At 55.0% G+C, this 23,332-nt stretch overlaps 1 protein-coding gene across 2 annotated transcripts in view; it reads right to left on the bottom strand.

Annotated features, from left to right (window-relative positions):
* The window catches only part of RPTOR (regulatory associated protein of MTOR complex 1), a 99,575-nt gene that overhangs the window by 20,896 nt on the left and 55,347 nt on the right, over positions 1 to 23,332 (bottom strand). The window contains exons 14-25 of one of the 2 annotated variants that reach the window (XM_084218414.1): positions 22,260 to 22,334; positions 21,751 to 21,816; positions 20,889 to 21,080; positions 19,770 to 19,910; positions 18,396 to 18,513; positions 16,848 to 16,988; positions 15,804 to 15,962; positions 10,187 to 10,305; positions 9,781 to 9,849; positions 6,379 to 6,482; positions 5,428 to 5,608; positions 4,514 to 4,624 (exon numbers count right to left, since the gene is read on the bottom strand). In XM_084218414.1, the coding sequence (XP_084074540.1) occupies positions 4,514 to 4,624; positions 5,428 to 5,608; positions 6,379 to 6,482; positions 9,781 to 9,849; positions 10,187 to 10,305; positions 15,804 to 15,962; positions 16,848 to 16,988; positions 18,396 to 18,513; positions 19,770 to 19,910; positions 20,889 to 21,080; positions 21,751 to 21,816; positions 22,260 to 22,334 (1,476 nt within the window). The remainder of the gene's footprint in view (positions 1 to 4,513; positions 4,625 to 5,427; positions 5,609 to 6,378; positions 6,483 to 9,780; positions 9,850 to 10,186; positions 10,306 to 15,803; positions 15,963 to 16,847; positions 16,989 to 18,395; positions 18,514 to 19,769; positions 19,911 to 20,888; positions 21,081 to 21,750; positions 21,817 to 22,259; positions 22,335 to 23,332) is intronic. The other variant, XM_084218415.1, reaches the window with a different exon arrangement.

The following is a 23,332-nucleotide window of genomic DNA, read 5'->3' as shown; positions in this document are numbered from 1 at the left end:
GAGCCCAGCCCTGCTCCAGCCAGCTCAGAACACACTGAAATCTTTCCTTTCCTGCTAATCAAGGGCTGCAGGCCCAGCAGGGCATGGCCACATTCCCAAATCCCCGGGACGTTCAGGTTCCCACCACCATTTAGCAGGAACAGCCCTGTTCTGGTTCCCTGGTCTGAAAAGCGTGCCCCTGTGTCACCTGGCTTTGAGGATACACACAATTCCCCCTGAAACTGGAGAGTGGCCCTGCAGTCACAGCCACTCTGAGCCATTTGAGGATATTTATTCACACCCCACAGCTCCACAGCTCCCCTACAAAACCCGTGCTCCAGGCATGAGGCCAGCCCCAGTGCTGCTCCCACCATGGCTATTCCCACCCTTATTCAGGATCAAAAGGAACAGACTCCTGAGATCTCACCCCCAACCATGGCAGGAGCTATGTATGAGGTGTTTTTCATACTTAAAAAATTATCCAAGACTCCCCTGCTCCAGAGCCATCCTTGGATCAATTAAGGAGCTGAGCCAGCCTCCTTTGGTGCCGGCTGCTCCAAAGGAGTAACTCTTGGAGAAGGAAGACAAATTCCCCACAAAAGCCCTGTTTTCCATGGATAAGAAAGTCCTTAAATCATCTGTCACTGTTACAAACACTGCCTTCAAACAATGCTATCCTTTGGAAAACTGCTGCTACTGAGCTGGACTCCTGCTTCTGCAAAATAAATAAAAAATAAGAAGCCCACCCTCCACCCTTCCTCCTGGCAAAGAAAAAAGCACTTTATTTCAGCACAACACCTATTAGACAAGCAATGACAAACGACCCCTAATGAAAAGCAATAAACAAACCTGAGCTAAAATACATCAAAGGAATTTGAGAGGGGAGAGATGACACCTACACCTTAATGAAAATCCAGCTTCTCTGGGAATAAATTAAAGCAAGCCCAAGGAGGAGCCCTTGGCCCAGCAGTGCAGTCAGAGCAGGCAGGTGCAGGCTGTCCTGGCCCCCACACCTGTGTGCCTCTGGGGCTCATCCTGCCAGGAGGGAGGGAGGATCCATGAAAACACCAAGCCCTGCAGGATGGGGACCACGACAGATCCTCCCAGGCAGGGAGCAGGGAGCAGCTGAGCCCTCCCAGCAGAGTTTTCCCTCCCTGAGCTGGGTCTCCCTCTCCCCGTGGCAGTGGGTGCCAGGAGGGGAGCAGGGAGCCCTTGGCACCAGCTCCAGAGTCAGTCCAGCTCTCCCTGGCTCCCAGCCCTGCAGCAGGGCAGGATCCCACTCCTCTCCCGCACCCAGGGCCGAGGCACAGCGCGGCAGGGATGGATCAGGGAGGGCTGCTTATGTAATTCTCACCTTCCAGGATCCTGCCCAGCTCCTGCCTGCATGTTCTGCCAGCCCTGCAAACAACAGATGCTGGCTCTGCTCTCCCTGCCTCAGGACTTCCTGACAGCTGGCACCGAGGCTTTCCTGCTCCCCGTGGCTCCCAGAACAGCCCTGAGCCACCAGGGGCTGCAGGAGCAGGAAAAGCTTCTGCAGAGCCCAGAGCTGGGGCAGGGACCTGCTTCTCCTGGCACGGGGACAATTTCCAGTGCAGCTTTTTCTCTCTGGGTTTATTTGATTAGATAATCAATAAATCAAACCCGGAGTGATGGCTTGAAACAGAGCCCCTGATTTACACTGGAAATTAATCCCTCAGTCTTTCCAGTGAAAGCATTCTCAGGGCAAGGTCCATGAAGCAAAACTAAATTCATCAATTAAATATGACTAAGATGCACTCACAGTCATTTTATGTTTATTCATTACAGGAACAGTTGTCTTGTCTTTCCCTGTTTATGAAGGCAGGCAGCAGCTCCCAAAGAGCGGCTGGGATTCAGCACCAATGCCATTTCTCCATCAGGACTTGCTACACTCCACTCTCTGCCTTTTTCACGAGGCTGAAGCTCCCCAAAGGCAGCAGCCACCAGCCAGGACTGTTCCCTGCTGCTGCAGGAACAGGGACTCCATGGAAACTCAGGCACACCCGAGCTGTCACTCCTGACTTCCAGCCAAGGAACCTCCGGGAAAGTTCTCGCAGAGAGCCCTCTCCAGTCCCTGCACACCCAGCAGCCAGCCCAGTCCCAAAGGCACTGCCATCCCTGCCAGGACAGGGAACACCTGCAGGGAACTCCCTCCCTCCCCTCGGCCTTCCAAAGCTGCACAAGCAACGGGGAGATCAATCCTCCCCCTTGGCTGATTAGAAAACACAGATTTTGTTCTCTTCAGCCTTCACCCAGGAATGCACCAGCTGGAATTCCCAGCTCAGGGAGCTCCTCCAGAGCCAGGGCTGTGCCCTGCTGCTCTCCTGGGACACACAGAGCACCCTGGCACTGCAGAAAATTCCCCTTCCCGTGCCTCCCCTCCCTGGCTGCTGGGAATTAGTGCAGGAGTGCTCCACGTTTTTCATTGCCTCCCCTCAAGCAATTTAGTCTACTTTATGTGCAGGAAGTAGTAGTAAAGCCACTCCCCCCCAGAGTTCCCCATGTCCCCACTGCCCCTGCCCGTGCCTGGCTGCCTACTCTGATTTATTTTATTCATAAAGACCCCCCTCTTCCCTGGGAAGAGGTTTTCCTAGGGAGCAGACGAATGATTTTAATAAGAACTAGGAGCTCAAACATCATCTTCCTCCCCTTGTGCTGTGCTCTGGGTTGAATCGAGCCTCTGAAGCTGGTCTGGAGGAGGAAGAGCCCGGTGGGAGCCTGGCCAGGCAGCCCTGCCGCACTCCCCAGGTGTGCCCTGAGGAATTACTCGGGGCTTCCAGCAGAGAGGGGATTTCACAGCAGCGGAGAAGAGTCAGGCAGTGCTTCACTGGCGATTCCCTCTGCAAACCCAGAGCCTGCCCTGCTCTGACAGCCTTAAACCCGGGCAGTTATCCCAGCCCAGCACCTGAAGGCTCCGTGGCGATGGCTCAGCCCCTCCCGAGGAGGCAGCGCTAAAACCATTCCTCGTTATCTCTGCAGACACCAACATCCCTGCGGAGAGGCACTAATGGAGCCTGGGCACGGCAGCCCCTGCGAGAGATGGAGCTCAAAGTCCTGACACCTTTGGGCTCCCCGAGACTCCCAGAGCACCTGCGAGTTGCCTTTAATGAGGGAGATTTACTGCTCCTTCTGCTTCATACTTGAACCTGAAACCTGAGCTTCGGCTAAAACATTCTGGGAATTTAACAGCTAAAACATTCTGGGAATTTAACAGCTTCTCTTTCCAGTCACTGGTATCTTTGCCCATCTCTTAAGAGCTCCGGTCTGAGTTTTTCCTGGAACAGGGTTTCAGTTTCTCACTCACTTTACACAGAGACAATTTAGTTACCCAAACAAATCACTTCTGAAGAGACCTGGATGTAAATTTGCCATTACCACCCTTATTCTTCATTATAGCACAACTGCTTACATTTTTTTAGACTTTAAACCCCAACAATAATGCTCCCCCAGGCTCCCCAGGGCTCCCCAGGCACGCAGCCACTCTCTCCTCTGTGAGTTCAGGGTGTCTGTGCTGGAACAGAGCCCAGCTCCCAGACCCACCCGAGTGGGCAGAGGGTCTGTCCTGCCCCAGGGCAGCCTCCCCTCCACTCCTCTGCCTCTTTTAGCACAGCCAGGAGATTCAGCTCCAATGTCAGACAGAAAACAGCATCTCTCTAACCCCAGCCTCCCACTGCCCTTTCTGGGGAAAAGGGCCTTCATTATTCCATTTATTTACTTTAAAACCCAATTCATTTTAGCTCTAATGCAATTTTCTATATGCAGAGAAGCACAGCATTTCAGATGGAACAACTCTGCAGTGCAGCCAGGCAAAGCTGGGGGGTCTGACACAGAACCTCTCCTCATCCCATGGTTTTTTGGGGGCTGTGCTCCATGGGGAGCTGAGCTCTCCCCAGGCTCTGCCTGTCCCACCCTCAGTGACCCTTGTGCTCCCTCTTGAGAGGAATGGCAGATTGGTCTGTACAAACAAGCTGTGGGTCTGCTGGTAGATAAAACCAGCACTGGGAGAGAAAAGAAACAATGGGAAGGATTCCACTGATTGATGGATGGAAAAAGATATTTGCTTTTACAAATAAACTGCAGGTTTGCTGATAAATAAAATTAGACATTGAAAGATTAAAGAAACAATGAGGAAGAAAAGCCCCTAAATGAAAAGGGAGGGTTGTGCATTAGAGGGGAATCTCTGGGATCAGGTGTTCTGGGAAGTCTGAACCTCTCAGGTACCTCAGAAATGGGGAAAGAGGGAAGGGAAATGTGGCTGGAAATTGGGATAAAAAGGAGGCTGCATCCTCCAAAAACTGGAGAGACTCCAGGGGATGCCCCATGGCCTCTCCTTTATTGGAATAAAGTCACAGGGCTGCTCTGTCTTCCTTTTGGACAGAAACCTCTGGTGTCTGTGGATTAATTCTCCTGACACTCTGGTCACTCTCACTGACAGGAGCAGCACGATGGAAGGAGATCCATTCCTCTGCCTCCCCAGGAAGGGGAAGGGAGGCAGGGCAGGGCCCAGCAGGGTTACCTTCATCACGGGCTGGGCGAAGTACTTGGCGCTCCAGTCGCAGAACCCCGTCTGCACGGCGGCCGAGATGAAGCTCTTGTGTCCCACAGCATCATCAGCATCATCAGCAGTCTGCGGGGAGGGGACAGGGCTCAGCACCTGCAGGGACACCCCAGGGACACCCCCTGCCCCAGCCAGGCAGCAAACCCTCAAACACACTGCCCAGGACAGGGAACTCTGCACAGCCGGCTCTGGGGCAGGGCTGGGGTCACTCCTTGGAAAGGCGCACGTTCCCCCAGCTGCAGGATCTGGGCTGGAGCAGCCCCATGGCACCTCAGGAGGTCCCAGCAGCAGTTCTGCCCCAGGGATGTGGTGTGGGGAGCAGCGAGGATGACTCAGGATCCAGACACAGCTGGTGCCAAGGTGGATGAGTGTCTGTCACACAGCACAGGACACCCCAAGGGGAAAGGGAAGAGCTGCTCCACTCCCTCAGGTTTCAGCTTTCAGAAATACAATCCTGGTGCTGCCAAAGCCCAGAGAAGGGAAGGTGTTGCTGCTGCTGGGGCTGCAGCCCCTTTTCCTTGTGATCACAGCTGTCCCTTGTCCCTGCTCTGCCAGGGCTGGAGAGCCCCGAGGGTCAGGGATCTGACTCTGGGGTGTCACTCAGGCACACAAATGTTTACAGAGGAGTAAGCCATGGACTCTGATTAGACACACTGCTTAGTGACAGAAGTGAATAATGCCCTATCAAAGGCTGTAAAACACAATTTATCCTGAAGAAAATAAATTAATCAATTTTTCTTTGGCTGGTTAGAGGCAGCCAACCTGGATTAGCAGCAGCTGGAAGCAAACGAGGGATGCACAGAAATAAACCACAACCAGCAGAAAGTGGGACAAACCCCAGTGGGGAGAAGCTGTCAGAGCAGTCTCCTTACCTGTTCTGGGCCTTTGTCGAACATTTTCCGTGTCCTGGGGAACTGGTGGGAGTGGGGGGTGTACTGCACCCCCACGTTGGTGACGCTGGGGCGCACGGACGCCAGCTCCCGGCTCACCGCCGGCTTGGGCACCTCGTTGGTCAGGCTGGAGCTGCTCGTGCTCGTGGTTGGAGGGGACCCTCTGGGGGACAGAGCAGGGGACAGGCTTTGGGGACTGCTGCACCTGAGATTTACTGTGCATGATGTCACTTTCACTTGGTTTCCTTCTCACAAGATTGGTGTTTGGCTGCCGTGCCTCCTCTGCAGAAACATCGCAGTTCCCACGTCCCCTCCAAAGGCCAAACCCACCCCAAACCAAGAGTGAACTCTGGCTGAGGGGATGAACCTCAGTGTTCTGGCAATTTGTGATGCCTGACCTAAGTCACCCTGACCAGGGACTGAAGCTTCAAACCATGTGAATTTACACTGGGCCCTCTGTTGGGATCTTACTGGTGCCCACTGGGTAAGGGAGCAGCAGATCTACAGGTGGTGTTCTCTCTTGGAGAGTTGTTCTGGGAAATATTGCCATTTTCAGCCCCCAGCTTTGCCCCCAGCACTCTCTGTTTCCCTGCAGTTCAGGCAGGGTGTTTGTCCATCAGTTAACCCCAGCTTTTATCAGCTCAAGGTGCAGCAGGCACAGCTCAGACGTCACTGGGAATTTGGGCACCACAGCTCAGGAAAGGTAAAAGCAGCCAAGCAGCAGCTCTTCCTTTCAGTTCAGCTGGATACCCAGTGGGCTTGTTACTCTCTGCCCTAAAGGAAAACAGGAAGAAGCTCCCACCTTTTCCCAGAGCTTTCCTTGCTGGACACCTCACCCCTGCTGCCAGCCCCATTCCCTGTCCCTGGGATGGGGCTGGGCAGGGAGCAGCCAGCCCACCCACAGAAGGTGCTGGAAGGCCGGGCTGCACTTACCCCACTTGGTGGATGTGCATCCCTTTGTTGGTGGGGCTGGCAGGGGCCGACTGGGTCAGCGAGGAGGTGTCCAGGATGCGCTGGGGGCGAGCGTTGACCGTGGCCTGGGGAGAACACAGGGAGCCTGAGCAGCTGGCACAGCTGGCACGGCCCTGGCACGGCCAGCCAGGGCAGGGAGAGAGCTCTCTGTGGCTGGGGGGGCAGAACAAAGCCCCCAGGCTGCCCCCAGCAGCAGCTGCTTCCACTGCTGGCTCGGGCAGGAACACTTACCCCAGCGTGCCTCTGCTGCCTGCAGGGAGATGGCTGCAGCCAGGACCTGCCCACGCCCCAAACACGGGGCAGGGACACAGGCTGGGCTCCCCCCAGTGCCCCCCACCGCCACCAGCCTGTCCCTCACGCCTCAGGACTGCCCCTGCAGCTCCCACCAGGACCATAAACCATAAAGCACTTTCTGAGCCTGGAGGAAAGGAGGCTCAGGGGGGATCTGGCTCTGCTCAACCCCCTGACAGGAGGGGGCAGCTGGGCTCTGCTCCTGGGGAACAAGGGACAGGACAGAATGAAACAGCCTCAAGCTGTGCCAGGGGAGGGCCAGGTTGGATACTGGGGAAAAGTCTTCATGGAAAGGGCTATCAGACATTGGTGCAGGCTGCCCAGGGCAGTGGTGGAGTCCCCACCCCTGGAGGGATTTAACAGCCCCATGGATGTGACACCTGGGGACATGGGTCAGTGGTGGCCCTGGCAGTGCTGGGGCAATGGTTGGACTGGGTGGGCTCAGAGGGCTTTTCCAGCCTAAAGGATTCCGTGGTTCTGCCTCAAGCCTTCCATTAGAAACACCTGGACAAAGCAGCCTGGGCTGAAGCAAACTTTCCTCTTAAGACTTTTTGATTTCAGGAAGTCTCTAGAGGCCAACCCTGAACCCTGGGTCCTGGCTGTTTGTTTTGGTGCTCACAAAAAGCAGCTCTGGGCATTTTCCAAGGCTCAGGCCGGGAAGGAGAACTGCACCATTCCCATCTGCATCATCACCATCAATCCCAGGGCAGGCACAGCCTGGGAGAGGCCCAGCAGTGCCTAATGAGCCCGGGGAACAGAGCAGCAGCAGATTCCTGCAGGAAGGCTGCACGCCTGGGCTGCCCACACACCGGCTGCTCACACCCAGCACAGCCCCAGAGCCCTTCTGGAGGAACAGATCCACAGCCCTGGCTGCAGGAAAAACCCGAGCAGGACACTCTGCTCTCGTCTGGCAACAGCAATCACACAGTCACAGAACACTGGGCTTGGAAGGGACCTCTGCAGAACGCCCAGGATCACCACCTGGAGCAGGTGACACGGGAACGTGTCCAGGGGCTTTGGAATGTCTCCAGAGGGGCTGGCCTGGATGGGACAGTCAGAAGAGATTCTGCCCTGGGAGGGAGGTGAGGCCCTGGCACAGGGTGCCCAGGGAAGCTGGGGCTGCCCCTGGATCCCTGCAGGTTCTGAAGGCCAGGCTGGACACTGGGGCTGGAGCAGCCTGGGACAGTGGGGGTGTCCCTGCCCACGGGATGGGCTTTAAGGTCCCTTCCCACCCAAGCCATTCCACGATTCTGCAATCTTTAGTCCCCCAGCACTCTCCAGATGTGGAAGCCCATGGAGAATTTGCCCAGCTGCTCCCACTGAAGCCCCCAGCCCCAGGCAGGTCCCCCAGACCTGAGCTGGGTTCTGCTCAGCTCTGCCAATGGAAGAAAACCTCAGCTGGCCCAGCTCCAAAACAAAGCCTCTCCTTCCCTGAATTTTACAGTAATTAAACCAAAATATGAACCCCTGGAACATTCAAGTGTTTTACATCACCTGAGGCAGTATTTTTGTTTAAGCAAGAAAAACAATTTTTGTTTGCATTCAGAGGTAAAATTCAGCCCCCGAGCGGGCGGTGCTCGCACACACCGGGGAGGAGCAGTGCCCAGCGCTCCTTCTACATCCAGCAAGCTCCAGCAGCACAGAGGGGAGGTCTCAGGACACAGCTAGCAAGGATTTCCTTGTCCCTGATGTGCATCAGACACCGGCCAGCTCCTGCCCGAGCTCCCACAGAGCCTCGAGCGCTCGGGGCACCGCCCACGGCACGGCCAGGACGGGGCTGGGAACGGCCAGGGCAGGATGTGAGCCCCACAGCCCGCTGTGCTGGGCAGCTCACGGGCTGCTGGCTGTGTTTTGGGGGTTTTGTTTCCATCACAAAGCCTCGTTAGAAGCCACCCAAGGCAGGTGGTGCTGGCCAAAGCGAAGCCCCCACATGCGCAGCAGGACCCAGGAGCGACGCTGTCCTTGCGGGTCTGGGGCTAAGGCAAAGGAGAACAAATCCCTTTTGTTCCCTGAAGCATCCCCAGGTCAAACCCTGCTCACTGGGAATGCTTCCTGTTTTCCAAGCCGGTTGGAAGAGCCGTTGCCTTAGGAAGCAGGGCAGAGCAGCTGGCCCAGCCGTGCAGGGTGAGAGCAGAGACCCAGTGCCCGGCTCTGGACTCGGGTCAGCACCAGCACAGCCAGGCCCACGCTTGTGAGAGGCAACACAGAACCCCCACCAGCCCCAGAGCTCCCTAGGGACTGACAACAGAACGATCACAGCTCCTGCTGGCACAGCAGCATGGACACCAGTGCTGATACTGATCCACCTCTCCACTGGCCAGGGAGCAGCTCCTGAGAACACACTTCAGTCAGGAAAAGCAGATCTGCTTCCCCTCTATGTCCCTTTTAACAGCAGGAGCAACATTTCATTTTGCAAAGAGCCTTCCAAACACAGAACTGAAATACTTTCATGCATCTAGAGCACAGAGAGGAAAATCTTCCACCTTTTCCTTTCCTTCTTGCCCTCATTTGGCATCTCCAGCCTTTCTGTCAGTTGTTGTACCCCTGTCTCTCCAGGGAAGGGCTGAGCTTGCTGCCCCCACTGCCAAGAGAATCCCCTGTCCCAAACCCAGCCCTTACACTCACTGGCACGTGCACATTGAACAAACCAGAGTTCAAGTCAGTAACTACTGTCTCGAGAGAAGAAGTGATTTCAAAGCAGAGATCTCTGAGGCATTGAGATGGCAGTGCACAACGCTGGCATCTCTCACTGCAGCTCCAGCTCCCCGGGCTGAGGGTCGGGGGCTATTCCCTGGAAAGGCCCAGTAAGAGAGCTCCCATTGCAATGGCTCATGGTCTGGATGCTTGAGGGGCCAGAAAGGTTCACACAGAGCTTTCTGTGCCCAGCCAGGGGACAGAAGGGCTGAGAAGATGTCCTGGGGTGGCCTGGGCCGGGCAGGGGGAAGCTGCTGCCCCAGGGTGGCACTCCAGGGACATCTTGTCAGCCCCGGGATGAGATGGGATGAGGATGGAGGTTTAGGCACCCAGCCTGGGCCGGGGTGAGGAGTGGCAGGGGTCTGCATGCTGACTCACATGTACTAGTTCACCTGGGTTGGAGAGCCGTTGTGGCTTCAGTCTGCAGGCCAGTCCCACTTGCATTATCTAAATCGGTTTGCAAACGGATAATTTAATGAAGGATACTTAAGGTTTATCCCAGGGACTGATCTAGACAAGTAGACCTCTAAACTGGACTTACTGTCCAAGGTCTACAGCTAATTTATACCCTCAAACAAGCCCAGGCCCTCCCCCATGTATTCATTTTACCTGATCAGAGTTCAGAGCAGGGTTTAATCACCGTGAAGCATTAAAAGCTCCTTCTGCAAAAGGCAGAGCCCTCCAACGGACCCATCCAGGTCAGTCTGCCTAAGCCTTGCCTAAGCATGAGAAAATCCACATCCAAACACCTGGCAGGCACAGGTGAGCAGGGACAGGCACATACCTTGTAGGCAATGCTGTTGAGAACCTTCATGGCCAGGTCGGACACGTCGGGATAGGGGTCAGCAGCCAGGTGAAGGAGCACTCTCCAAATTTGGGTATAAACACTGTTGAAACTCACACCTAGAAAAATAAAACCACAACAAACCCCAGAGCCCTGCAGCACATGACAATCCATCAACTCCGATTCTTTGATCTGACGTGAGAAAATTCATTAGAACTCCAAACAACCTGATGGCATCTCGGGGAACATCAAGAGAGGAGCTCAAAAACATCCCACATGGGCATTTTGCCTCCCTTCTGCCTGTCTGTGAACTCTGCAAGGGCTTGTGAAATCAAGCTGGGAGGAAGCAAAATAAATTAAAGACTCCCTAAATCATCTCCAGTCAAACTCCTGCTTTTCCAGGCTCCTGAAGCAAATCACCTGGAAAGGCCAAGTGGATAGTGGCTGAAATATTGATGGTATGAACCCACAGGTACTGCCCTGTACTGTTGTGGTTATTTTTATTGAATTGTCCAGGGCTTTGCACACTCTCCAAGTTTACTAAGTGTTTAAAGCAAAGCTTTAGGAGTTGAGCCCTCAGGAAGCAGCGAGTCCAGCTCAGTCTTTCCTATTGACATTTGTATCAATTCCTCCAATTTGTTATTTAATGAGCACATCAGCTGTTCGGTATTTCGGCAGAAGGGACTGACAGCTTCAAAGTACAAATCAAATTAATAAGCATTTGCAACAACTGACAAAATCCTGCGAACATTTTATTTTGCTGCTTTTGGGGGAGAATTTGTTGTTCTGCCTCCGAGCCCTGCCGGTGCCTGATCGTGCAACGCCCCGGCTGGGAGTGCAGCCATTTGGACAATGTGAAAGTGGTTGCACTAACAACAAAAAGGAGCTAAAATAGAGATTTCAGATGAGTCACAATCAGTGCTAAATGACAGATCAAGCTGTTACTGCTTTTCCTCCCGTGTTTCTGGAGGCATCTAAATATAAAGTTGGGAGGAAAGGGCCCCTTGGTCACCAGGCAGCTCCTCACCTGGCACAGCCACACCTGGTCCCTCCAGCAGAGGAGCAGGTGGGGCAGAGCAGCTCTGAGCTCTGGCTGAGGGCAGCAGCAGGCTCCAGGAGGCTGCAGGCTGTCCTGGGCTGAAAGGGGAACCCTCCTCTGTCCCAGGTGCCCAGAGTGTGCCAGATCCCTGCAGAGGGCCAGGGCAGCCCCCTGACCCAGCTCCTCCCTCTCAGCCCCCTGCAGAGGGTCTCTGCCTCACCTGGCACCCCAAGGATGCTCCAAGGGATGTCTGCTTCAGCTTGCACCTGGGAATCTCACAAGGGAGCTGCTGCAGCGTGCTGCTTGCGTGCTGGGGGAGAGCCATGCAGACCCTGCAGCTGAGCCCAACCTTCCCAGGGAATCCCACAGTGCCTGGGCTGGGGGGACCCTAAAGCCTGTCCCACACCCTGCCGTGGGCAGGGATGCCTTCCACTGTCCCAGGTTATTCCAGCCTGGCCTGGGACGCTCCCAGGGATGCAGGGGCACCCTCACAGGGAGGATTTCTCCTCAGTACCCATGGAACCCTTCCCTCTGGCAGTGGGAAGCCATTCCCCCTTGTCCCTGCACTCCAGGCCCTCGTGGAAATCCCCTCCCCAGTTCTCCTGGAGCTCCTTTAGGCACTGGCAAGGCTGTAAAACCTCTGACCATGTAAATTGCTGTAAGGCTGTAAATTGTAAAGGCCGTAAACATATATTCATGTAATTTCGTACAATATTTATATAATACTGTAAAATTGCAAAGGCTGTAAATATATAACAATGTTAAATCCTGGAAGCTTCTATTACCAAGGAAAGAAAAACTGGAGGGGGAAGGATAGAGAACAAGAAGGGAGAGAGGCAAAGTGCTACAAGGTGTGGGAGGAAAAAAGGCTCAGCTCGTGAAGCAGCAGCCAGGTAATGTCTGAGGTGTGCCCAGAGCTGTGCCCAGAGCTCTGCCTCCCACACTCCAGCCTGTTACATAAGGGCCAGTGGGAAATCTGGATGCCTTCAATTCTTTAAAGCCCTTGAAAGAGAGTAAAAGGAAAGGGAGAGGAGGGAGTGAGGGGGGCACCCCAGCTGATTTCCCAGGGGCCCTGCTAACCACCTCGATCACGGAGGAAGAAACCCAATGGCATTTTTTATACATCTAAGTGTCAGGGAAAAAACAGACTTTCAGCAGAACTGTGCCAGTGCAATTCCCCCTTCACCTGGCAGCCTTTGAGGAGAACACAGGGAATTTCTCCAAAGGCACCTGGGGCTCAGGGCTGCTGCTTCCAGAGCTGCTCTCTCCTGCTGCCACTGCCCCACTGTCAGAGCAGGAGTGACACATCTGACACAGCTCCCTGTCAGATCCTGAGCTCCAGTCCCAGGGAAAAGGGAGCAGCAGAGGTGGCAGGAGGAACAGCAGCTCCATTTCACCTTTAGGGCTCCAGTGCCCAAACTGTCCCTGAGATGCAAAGCAGGAGCCCAGCAGGGCTGGGCACTAATGCAAGCAGACAGCTCTGTAATTAGTCACTGACTCCCAGGCAGTTCAGTGCATTTTGCAGGGAGGACTCCTGTTTACAAAATGATCCCTCCCTGCTAAGAATGTCAAAAATAAAATTGCCTGCCTTTCCCTGAGTTGGCTTTTCCCTGCACACATGGGGCTCAGCTCACCTGTGAGCCCCGAGGACAGGCTGGGATCCAGCAGCTCCAGGGAGAGCCACAGTGCATGCAAAGCCCACTGCTGATGGCTTTATTTATTCCCTTTGCTTTGCCAGCCTGGGACAGGCTTTCTTTCCTGTAAATCCCCTGTAAAAATCACTGCAGTGATCTGAAGCCCCACAGAAGGGGCAGTTCCACCTCCCACTGGCACAGCAGCAAAGGCAGACCTAGGCTGCTCCCTGCTCCCCTGGCCCCGGGTCAGCTCCTGGGGAGGGACAGGAATGAAACCCTCACACACCACACAGGGAATGTGGGCAGGGAAATGCAGCTGAAATATTCCAGGCTGAACAGCCCTGAGGATCTGGGGAGCTGCTTCTCCTCAGTGCCAACCACAGCTGCTCATGCCACAAACCCTCCTGCTGCCAGGAGGGACCCTGGGGTGAAGGGGACACCCCAAATGCCCAAGCTCCCTGAGCTCTGCTCCCTGCAGGCACAGCCCAGCCCCTGAGCCCTCCTGAGCTCACCCTGGCCCCTGGGCAGAGCTGCAGCTCCCGGTGCTCCACAGGAGCAGCTCAGCAGAAGGGATTCCTCGGGGCAGGCAGCCCTGGCAGCACCAGCAGGGACACAGCCCCCTCGGAGCAGCCCCTGCAGCAAGTTCCCCTTCCCAAACCCCACCCAAATCCCTGGATTTTGCTGCCGTGCCTGTTCCCAGCTGCACACACTGCTGGCTGACCAGCTCCTCCTCATTATCTCGGTGCATTAGCACAGAGTAGGAGGCTCCCCTGCCCCAAAACTCTGCTTCCTGCACCTCAGTGTCCACCTCCACCTCTGCTCTCCTCATCCTCATCCTCGCTGCAGCAACCTCCGCCCTCACTGGCACTCTGAGGCACATCCTGGGAAGTGGCAAGCAGCTCTCCACCCCCAGCCTCTCCTGCTGGAGAAGACAACAATTCCCCAGCATTTTGTGGCTCCAAGATTTATTTTCCTCCTTCTTTGATCACTCCTTAAGATAATCTTTCCAGCCAGGCTCTCTGTAGGACAAAGGCTTTCATCGTGCAGTTTGGATATGAATAATCAGCCTCGAGGTATGCAAACTCCCATCTTAATTCCATCCCTTTTCCTATCTTAAAGCTGAACATTTCCAGGACACCAAGATTAATGAGTGGCTGTATGGAAAAGCAGCAAGGCTCAGCTTCCCTTCCAAAACGATGTCTTTGTTGACTAACCACAAACTGCCTCTTGCCAGCTGGAAAAGTGGGCCAGAAATAAATGTCTCTCCTGGTGCTGGCCTGTCTGGCCAAGGAGCAGCTGCCAGGGAACACAGAGCTGGGCTGAGAGCGTGTGTGGTGGCATTTGGGGAGCCCACAGCTAGCTAAGGAACTGCCTGTAAAATGGGACAAGGAGGAATGGAGAGGCTCTCCTCAAGCTTTTGGGGAGAAGTACATTGCATGATGTCTCAGTGCCAGTGCAGAGACTGATCCAGGACAAGCCCTCACATGCCAAGTTCCTAAAGCTGCCAGAGAGGAATAAAGACCTGAGCTTCAGCAGCTGTGGCTGCCCATGGATCCCTGGCAGTGCCCAAGACCAGTTTGGACAGGGCTTGGAGCACCTGGGACAGTGGAAGGAAGGTGTCCCTGCCCATGGCAGGGGTGCCACTGGATGGGCTTCAGGCTCCCTCCCATCCTAAACCATTCTGGAATTCTGGGATCAGCGAATCAGCTTGGGACAGGAATGCAGAGCACAGAACACAAACTGTGGCTGAAAGTTTCTCCTTTCCCTCTTACACACCAGATTCCTGCTTCACTTGGAGTCTCCCCACGTGCCCCAAACACCTTTTCCATTGCTCTGGCCATCTCAGACTCCTGGCAGAGCCCCATTTCCTCTTTCAGAGGACAAGAGCAGAGCACAGCACTCCTCCAGGCACAGCTCCCCTGCAGCAGCAGCTCAGGGCACCAGGAGCAGGGTGAGCCTGGGCTGCAGAGCTGCGGGGGTGGCTGGGGCTGGTGGCATCTCTCCTAGGGGAGCAGGAGACAGGGCTGGAGGATGGTGATGCTTCAGAAGGAATGAGAAAAGCCTGGCTTGCAGCAGGCAAATGGGGAGGTAATGGGATTCTGTGCGAGTCATGAATTTTAAACACTTCTCTAAGCTCTGTGTTTCCAGCTGGGGCTGAGCTCTTTGATGGATCAGGAATGAGGGAGGCCTTGGAGTGCTGCTCTCTCTTTCCAAAGTTCCCCTCACCACCTCCAGCTCCTCTCCAGAGCCTTTTCCAGCTGTGCTGCACAGCTCTTGTGAGACACACACCAGCCATCAACACACACCAGTGGAAATGGGAAAACTCAAGTCCTAGCTGAAGATGGAGAGAAATTTCCTGACATCCCTGCCATGCTTCAGAAGATCCAATGTCATTACTGATAATCAAAAGCAAATTAACTGATCAAGTTCCTAATGAACTCATGATTTTAAACTGCCACAGGGGCTCAGTAATTACAGTCCCTGAATCTTTCAACTCGGGAGAGCCAAATCACCATTAATTCTCCTAGAAAACAGAGCAGAGAGAATGTTTCTTTGGTCAAGGCAAAGGTGATTCCTCCCTGAGCTACTCTCTTTGCACTGATTTGTGAAATATGGGCCCATTTACTGATTACAGAGGAAACACAGAGACTTCCCCCAGCATTTCCCCCTGCACGCTGCTTTCCCTGGAAGGAGCCAGGTCCTTCTGCACGGTGCCTGTGATGCCGTGCCAAAATGGCTCAGATTGTTTGAAAAGCTACAGGTAGTTTAAAGCCAAGCTGTTGTGGCCCCCACACTTTTGTGCCTGAATTCCTAACAGGATTTGAGCGCAGCTCAGACCTGGAGCCAGCAGCTCCCACCCCAGCCGCACACAGCAGGGAGAGCACTCTGCTGGAGCTGGAGCCCAACGCTCCCCAGAGGCACCAGGGCAGGGGGCAGTGCTCACCGATGAGGGAGTTGAGCGAGGAGTAGGAGCTGACTCTTCTCATCTTGTCGATGGTCTCGAAGGACAGGATGTACTCCTCGTTCTCGGGGCTGCCCAGCGTGCTGCTGGCACTGCTGCTCGTGCTCAGGTTCCCAGGGGAAAAGGCCACAGAGCTTCCAGCTGCCAGGACACAACAGCAGATGCTGGAACCAGGACTGGCAAGAGAACAATTTTCACCCAGACAAAACAGCCCTTTTCTAAATCCTGCCAGGCTCAGGGAAGGAAACCCCTTACCCAGGGGGCAAAGCCACAATTCCCCTTTTTAATACTGAATGATTAAACGCAGAACGGGCAAAAGATTGAGTCAAAAATCCACTTATGCTTGGAAGCTAGAAGGCACATTTTTGGTCCCCAAACACTCAGAAAAATCAATGCTAATGACCAGAAAATTGCAACTAATTATGAGGGGGCTCCTCATCCAAGCCCTCGGAGCTGGACAATTTGGGCTGAAGCGTCAGCTGCAGCTGGGCTGTGCACGGGGGCAGGGGAGGTTCCCTGGCTGGCACACGGGGCATGGGTGTAGCCATGATATTTTCTGAAAAATCCTTTCCTTAGGATTTTTCCTCCTGAGAAGCTGAGAGGCCTCAGGAACAAAATGTGAACAATGATTCTCTGCTGCTGTGGGATGCAACAGGTGGGTCTGGGATTGGTCTCATGTGGTTGTTTCTAATTAATGGCCAATCCCAGTCCAGCTGTCCAGACTATCTCGGTCAGTCTGAACCTTTGTTGTTCATTCCTTTTCTATTCTTAGCCAGCCTTCTGATGAAATCCTTTCTTCTACTCTTTTAGCATAGTTTTAATATAATATATATCATAAAATAATAAATCAGCCTTCTGAACATGGAGTCAACTTCCTCATCACTTCCCTCATCCTGGGACCCCTGCGATCACCGTGACAATTGGTGACCCCGAGTGCCGAAGAAACCAGCACACAGGGAGGTTCCCTGGCTGGCACAGGGGCAGGGAGGTTCCCTGGCTGGCAGAGGGGCAGGGCAGGTGCCTTACTCTCCTCGGTGAGGCTGAGGTTCTGCAGGCTCTTGTTGAGGCTCCGGGCGCTGGTGACGGCGCGGATGTTGCCGTAGGAGCTGACGGAGCGCAGCCGCGGCGTGCAGGGCCCGTCCCGCACTGGGGTCAGGCTCCCTCCCTCTGCGGGGCAAGAGCAGCGGTCATGCCGAGGGTGCCCTAAGAGCCCCAGGTGCCACCTCAGACCCTGGGCAAATGGCTTCTTTGTCCCCTGGAAAACGCCTCTGCGTGCGGCCACTCGCACTGGCCGGCACCGGGGTACCAGCCTGGAAATGTGCAAACTTTGCTGGGTTTCTCCAAAACCGAAATGCCAGCAACTAGGACCCTGCAAGGCCATGGCTGGCACCAAACCCAGCCCCAAACCTGGTCAGTGCCCAGCAAATGAGTCATTGAAACACCCCTGGTGTGCACAGGGTTGGTCATTCTCTGCCAGGCTAAAAGGGGACACGCTACGGCCACAGATCCAGCACGGCTCCCGTGCCTCTGCTGTCCAGGAGGGGACTTTGGGACATCCAACAAGGCCAGGCGAGCCCAGCCTTGCCAGTGCCTCCCGGGGGCCCTGGTGACTCCTCTCTGCAGGTGGTGCTGGGCCACTGCCCAGCCCCTGTGTCAGGACAGCCTGAGGCAGCCTTGGCCAGCTCCTCTCTGCTGCTGCTCATCAAACCCCCCCTGGATTTGCTCATCATCAGAGCTATGAAAATTCTGGTTCCTGAGCAAATTTCAGGCCTGATTTCAGATCGTGTTTCACCCTGAGCACACACAGTGCCACGGGCTCAGAGGAGCTGCTCTGTTTCCCTGCAGAGTGGCTGCACTGGGTGGGGGCCAATGCTTCCAGAGCGTCTCACTTCAGGATTCTTTTGGATCTGGAAAAGCTCTGTAGGAAGCCCTGTAAACATGCAGTGTTTATCTCCTGCAGCAAATGGGGAGGAGCTCATTTCCCAATATGATTCACTTATTCACAGGACAGGGAGACCAAACCACTCTGTGCAGAGACAGCACAGTCTTGTCTCCAAGATCCTCCTGTTATCCTTCAAGATTTCCACTGCAGTTTACATCTAAAGGAAAGGTGAGGTCAGAGACAACTTCACCAGGACATTTCATTCCTCACATAAAGCCTCAGACACAACAAAAGGGATGGGGCCACAGGCTCAGAGCACAGAGTTCTTCCCTTCCTTGTCTGGCCCCCAGAGCAGCAGGGCTGGTTCACGGTATGCTGGAGCTCTCACCAGGTCACTGTGACACTGAACGTTCACGTGTGGTTCCAGAGGGGAGACAGAAAATGAGTCTGTGCTGCCTTGACCAGCAGCCCAGGCTGAGGTGGGGACTCAGTGCAGGATGGATTTCTCCAGTGTAACATCCCACAGGGCTGAACAGACACCAGATGTCCCCTCCTTGTCACCCACCCACCCACAACAGGGCTCTTTAATAAACCCCCACCCACAAGAAGCTCACTGTGTTGGGAAAACTCTTTAAATAATTCCCAAGTACTTCCAGCCCCACATCTCCTGGCCAGCCAAAGCCAAGCCCCACCTGGAGCAGCTGGAGAAGGGAGAGGGTAATTCTTCTCCTCTTCTATGAACTGCAAGGCCACGGTGCAGAAATTGCTCTCGTACTGAACCACCAGGTGACTCAGGGCCACCACCAGCTCCTGGGGAGAGAGCACAAGAAACATCTCATAGGAGCACAGAGAAACAAGGACTGAGGGCAAACGCTGAGCAGCACTGTTGGGGTGACTGGGTGGCCATCCAGGGTGGTGATTCTGCCTTAATTCAAGGGGGGAACTGCAGAAAGGCAGAGGAGCCTGTCTCACACCTAGTTCATCAAAGCCCTTCCTGCCTGGCCAGGCTCCCCCTTGGGAGCAGGAGGTGTCCCTGCCCAGGACAGCAGGGCTCAGAGCCAGATGAGCTTTCAGGTCCCTTCCAGCCCAAGCCACGCTGGGGTTTGTGGCTGATCCTGACAGTCTGCCAGACTGGTGCAGGGCCGCAGGCAGCCCTGACCTGCCCAGCCACAGGCTGTGTGTGGCTCCCTCTGAGCCAGGGCTGTGCCAGGGCTGGGGGCTCTCAGCACCCCCTGGCACTGCCCAGCCCCTCCAGGAGGCACCTCCTGCCTGGCCCCTGGGAACAGCAGACAGGAGACAGAGCTGCCTGTGGCTGCTGTCTCTGCTCAGGGACTGATCTCCCAAGGAGAGATTTATGAATCTCAGAGAGCATTCCGTGTGACACGCAGCTCTCTCCTGAATTAAACTGATTAAATGCTGGAACGAGACAACAGAAATGAATCTTTGCAATGCTGCTGACAACTGCCAGGGTGTTGATGTTCCAGTAAAGTAAACACAAACATTAGGACACTTCAGAACAGCCCTCAAAAACAATCCAGAATGTCAAAAACCATTTCATGTACTATTGATGTACGGTGGTGCCTCAGAAACTGTAACTCTCCCAAAGCTGGAGAGGGTGGCAGCAGCTCTCTGGCCACAGAGAGCGGGCACAGACTTTCCCAGAAAAATCCTGGGAAGCTGCGCAGAAGCTGTGAGAAACTCAGAGGAAAAGAATTCCAACAATTACCATCTCTCTTTCTGTAACCATTGTTTATAGATATGGTTCTCTAGAGCGTGTTATTGATAGCCACCAATAGTGTGTGAAAAGTTTTCACATTGAGACCAATCAGATCTTAGGTCCACCATGGTTTCTAGAAGAACTGTACATTTCTAAAGTGCCTTTCATGCCTTCTGGATCACAGAGTCAATCATTTTTACCTGGCTGGGGGCCTGCTGCCACAGGAGAGCCACTCTGGGCTCTCTCCCCGAGCAGAGCTCCCTCCCTCCCGCGGCTCAGGGAGCGGGGGCAGCCCCGGAGCAGACCCCAAGCACAGCTCAGGGCCGAGGGAGAGGTGCCAGCCCCTCACCTTGCGGACCATGGGGCTGCCGTCGTTGATGAGCTGGGCCAGCATCATGGCCACGTTGTGGTCGATGGTGGTCGAGTGGTCCGTGCGCTCCGCCGAGTTCCCCACGAAGGTGCCCAGGGCAAAGACTGCAGCACAGCGGACCTGGGGGCACAGAGAACAGCCTGCCTGTCCCCCGGGCTCTCAGGCACCCCCACACACCTGAGCAGCACTGCACACCTGGGCTGCTGGGCCAGGGCAGCCCCTGGGGAGCAGCAGCCCCAGCAAACTGGGCTTTAAGCACCCACAGATGCAGGATCTGGGTAATTCCCCAGAATACTCAGGGACCTTCCCATGGGTGACTCCTCCGGTTGGTGTTGCCTCAAATATTGATTGGGTACACACAGCTCCTGTTGGGATGTGGATCTTTTACAGGAGAGCTGACTACAGTCTTCAGTTATGGGCTTAGATGATGGGAAAATGGAGAAAAATCAGGGAGAACTTTGGAAAGCCACCCCACCTGTGCAGAAACACTGCTCAGAAGGTGGGGAGGATGGGGCCAGGGACAAGAAGAGGAGGATGCAGGACAGAGGCTGGATGTGCAGGGGGATCTCATCCCTAATCCCTGCACGTTATCAGAGCTGTTTATCTCAGCTCCCTTCTCCCAGGGTGTGTGCTGGGTCTGATGGGCTCTGTCAGTCACTGCCAGGCCCTGCACAATCCCTCCTCTCCTGGGAGTGTCACAAAGGTAAAACACAGCCAATTAAAGATGCATTTGCACAATGAGCAGGGGGAGAAGAGTTTTCACACTTGGACAAAAAGACTAGAGGGATTTTTACAAAACACAGAGAGTTTTGGGACCACATTTTTAACAGCTTCTGATAGCAAGGAAGCAAAAACCATGGCACTGCAGTGCCCAGGTCCCAGGGGTTTGGGGCTCCATGAACTCCCTCTGCATTTCTTTGGAAGCTCCTCTCCTAGGGTGATAAATTTTGATTTTGGGGCTTGTTTGATTTGCATCACCTTGAAGAAACAGCAGCAAGCTCCTTCTCTGAAGCAGACACAAACACAAAGCTCCAGAAGGCCCTGCTCTGCAGGAACTGCCAATCCCACCGGGGTTCAGCAGAAGAGCTGCAGCTTTACCTCTGGGATTGGATCTGAGAGGAGGCTGTAGAGCTTCTCATGGGCGCTGTCTCTCACTCCACACCACCTGGCTGAGTCGAAGTTCTGCCAGATCCTCCCCAGACAAATGGCCACCCACTGCCTGAGGAGCGGGTGGGGATCGTTCAGCTGCTCCAGGCAGATTGCTATCAGGTTCCCCTGCAGGCAGGCTTCCTGCAACACAAACCGAGCCTTTTGTTTGGGATGACAGCTTCCCACCTCATCCCCACAGAAGGAGACTATTTCTGAAGGAGTCAGAAAGCCAAGAGAAAATAATCCTTCAGTGGTTCCAGACTGATTTTGTTACAGAATACCAGCAGCATGAAGGGAAAGGCAGCTAGAGTTGATTAGATAGCTGAGCATTAAAATGCTTTCCGCAATGCATAATGCTTGGTTTTTCCTTTTGGAAACATTCCTTGCACCTGTCAGAGCCCCAAGGTGTATGGCTCAATCCACAGACCATTCCCAGCCATCAGGCTCCCACTGGACAGGACCAGGCACTCTTCCTGCACCAGCGGCTGTGCAGGGAGCCTTGTCCCTGTCCCCCACTGCCAGGTGCTGGGTACAGAATGTCTGTCACATCTCCAGGCCAATTCTGCCCTTAATCCACAGAGAAACAACAAAAACCAGCGTGCCAGTTCTGTTCCCAAGTTCAGGTTTAGTGCAAGCCAGGACACTGGTACCAAAGCCAAGGCACGAGGCAGAGAGAGGGGCAGAGGATGAAGGGAAGGGCACGAGGCAGAGAGAGGGGCAGGGGATGAAGAAAGGGCACAAGGCAGAGAGAGGGGCAGGGGATGAAGAAGGGCACGAGGCAGAGGATGAAGGAAGGGCTGCTGGGACTCACCTGCCCCGTGTTGTAGTTGTTGACAATCACAGCCAGGATGAACGCTGTCATGGTCCTGTGCTCAGCCTGAAAGCAGCACAGACTGAGGTCAGCTGGGGCAGGAACAGCCCACCCTGAACCAGGGCATCATGCAGGTTGTGCCAGGTGAAAGAAGGAGAAAATTCCAGCTTTCTTTCCCCTTTCCTGGCCCTGTTACACCCCAGCATGCTCCCAGCCAGCTCTGGGGAGACTCAAACACCCTTCTGGGAACCCAGCTGCTGCAGAGGGAACTGCCAGAGCTGAGGGGCAGTTCCCTGCTCAGGCAGGCAGCCTGCAGCCCCAGCTGCACCCCCAGAACACTCCTGCTGCTTCCAGAGGCCCAGAGTGTGCAAAGCCCTGGCTGGGTGGTGCCTGTGCCCAGCACAGCTCTGGGTGCCTGCAGGGAGGCAGCCCCACCAGAACTGCAGCACATCAGCTAAAACAAGGCAAGGAAACGCTGCAGAGTCTGAAGAAATGTGACTTGTCCTTACTGGCATGTAGGGATCTGCCAGGACTGAGAGGAAATACTTGTGCCCATTGTCCTTCACCAGGTCAGCCTGGCACGACTGAAAGAGAAACAAGAAGACCCCAGTGAGAACCACAGCACACACATTCCTTCCTCCAGTGACCTAGAGACCTTCCATTTCTCAACCATTTTTCTCCCACCTTGTTTCCATTTGAGGAGCCAAATGAAGCTCAAGCCCTTCCTGGGAGCTGCAACCAGAGCAGGGGAGCCTCTGCCTCTGCCAGAGTGCCCCAAAGAGCAGGAAATGTGAGCTCTGCTGTGGGCAGGGGTCAGAGCAGCCACCCCTGTGCCACACTGAACCTCCCCAGGAATTTCTGTCTCCTAGCAGAGGCAGCCCAGGCTCGGAGCAGCCCCTGGGGAGCACAGGGCAGACTCTGGGCTGGGCTCAGGGCGAGCTCAGGGCTTGGCTGACACACCAGCTCAGGCTCCAGGCTGATGTTCTGGGGACACTCTGAGAGGATCCACGTGGAGAAAGTGAAAATGGAAGGGAGGAAGCCCTGACTTGGCATCAGCTCCCTGTGGCACGGGACAGGATCATGCATTTTTCATCAGGAGGAGAAGGGGAAGGAGGAACTAACTGCTGAAAGGGGAGGGGGGGTGGCAAGGCAGAGATGCAAGGGAATATTTTAGTGCTGAGGAGAGTGAAGCTGCTGGTTTTGGCAGAGCCAGGAGCAGAGGGCCTGGACTGCTGCCAGGCTGCAGCTGCAGGAGAGGCTTCCCCGACTCGGGCTCACCCAGGCTCCTCTCAGAGCCCTCCAGGGTCAGCCCCTGGTGCTCCTCAGGCAGAGCCAGCCCCTGGCCAGCAGCACAGGGAGCTGCCCAGGCCACCCTGCTGCTCTGCCCCTGCTGCCCAGCTCCTGGGGCTCAGGGGGAGGCAGGGCCACCAAGCCCACCCCAACTGGGAACACAGGGCAGCGCTGACACCTCCTCCTCCTCTTCCTCCTCCTCCTGAGGGAATGAACAGCTCCTCTGGGAGCACGAGCACAGCCTGACCCAGCCAGGCTGCAGGCTGGGTGTGCAAGTTCAGACTGACAGAAA

The sequence above is a fragment of the Fringilla coelebs genome (assembly GCF_963513975.1).
Source record: "Fringilla coelebs genome assembly, chromosome: 19".
NCBI classification, from domain to species: domain Eukaryota; kingdom Metazoa; phylum Chordata; class Aves; order Passeriformes; family Fringillidae; genus Fringilla; species Fringilla coelebs.
Note: the sequence above shows the minus strand (reverse complement) of the source record. Positions and strands in the feature narration are given on the sequence as shown.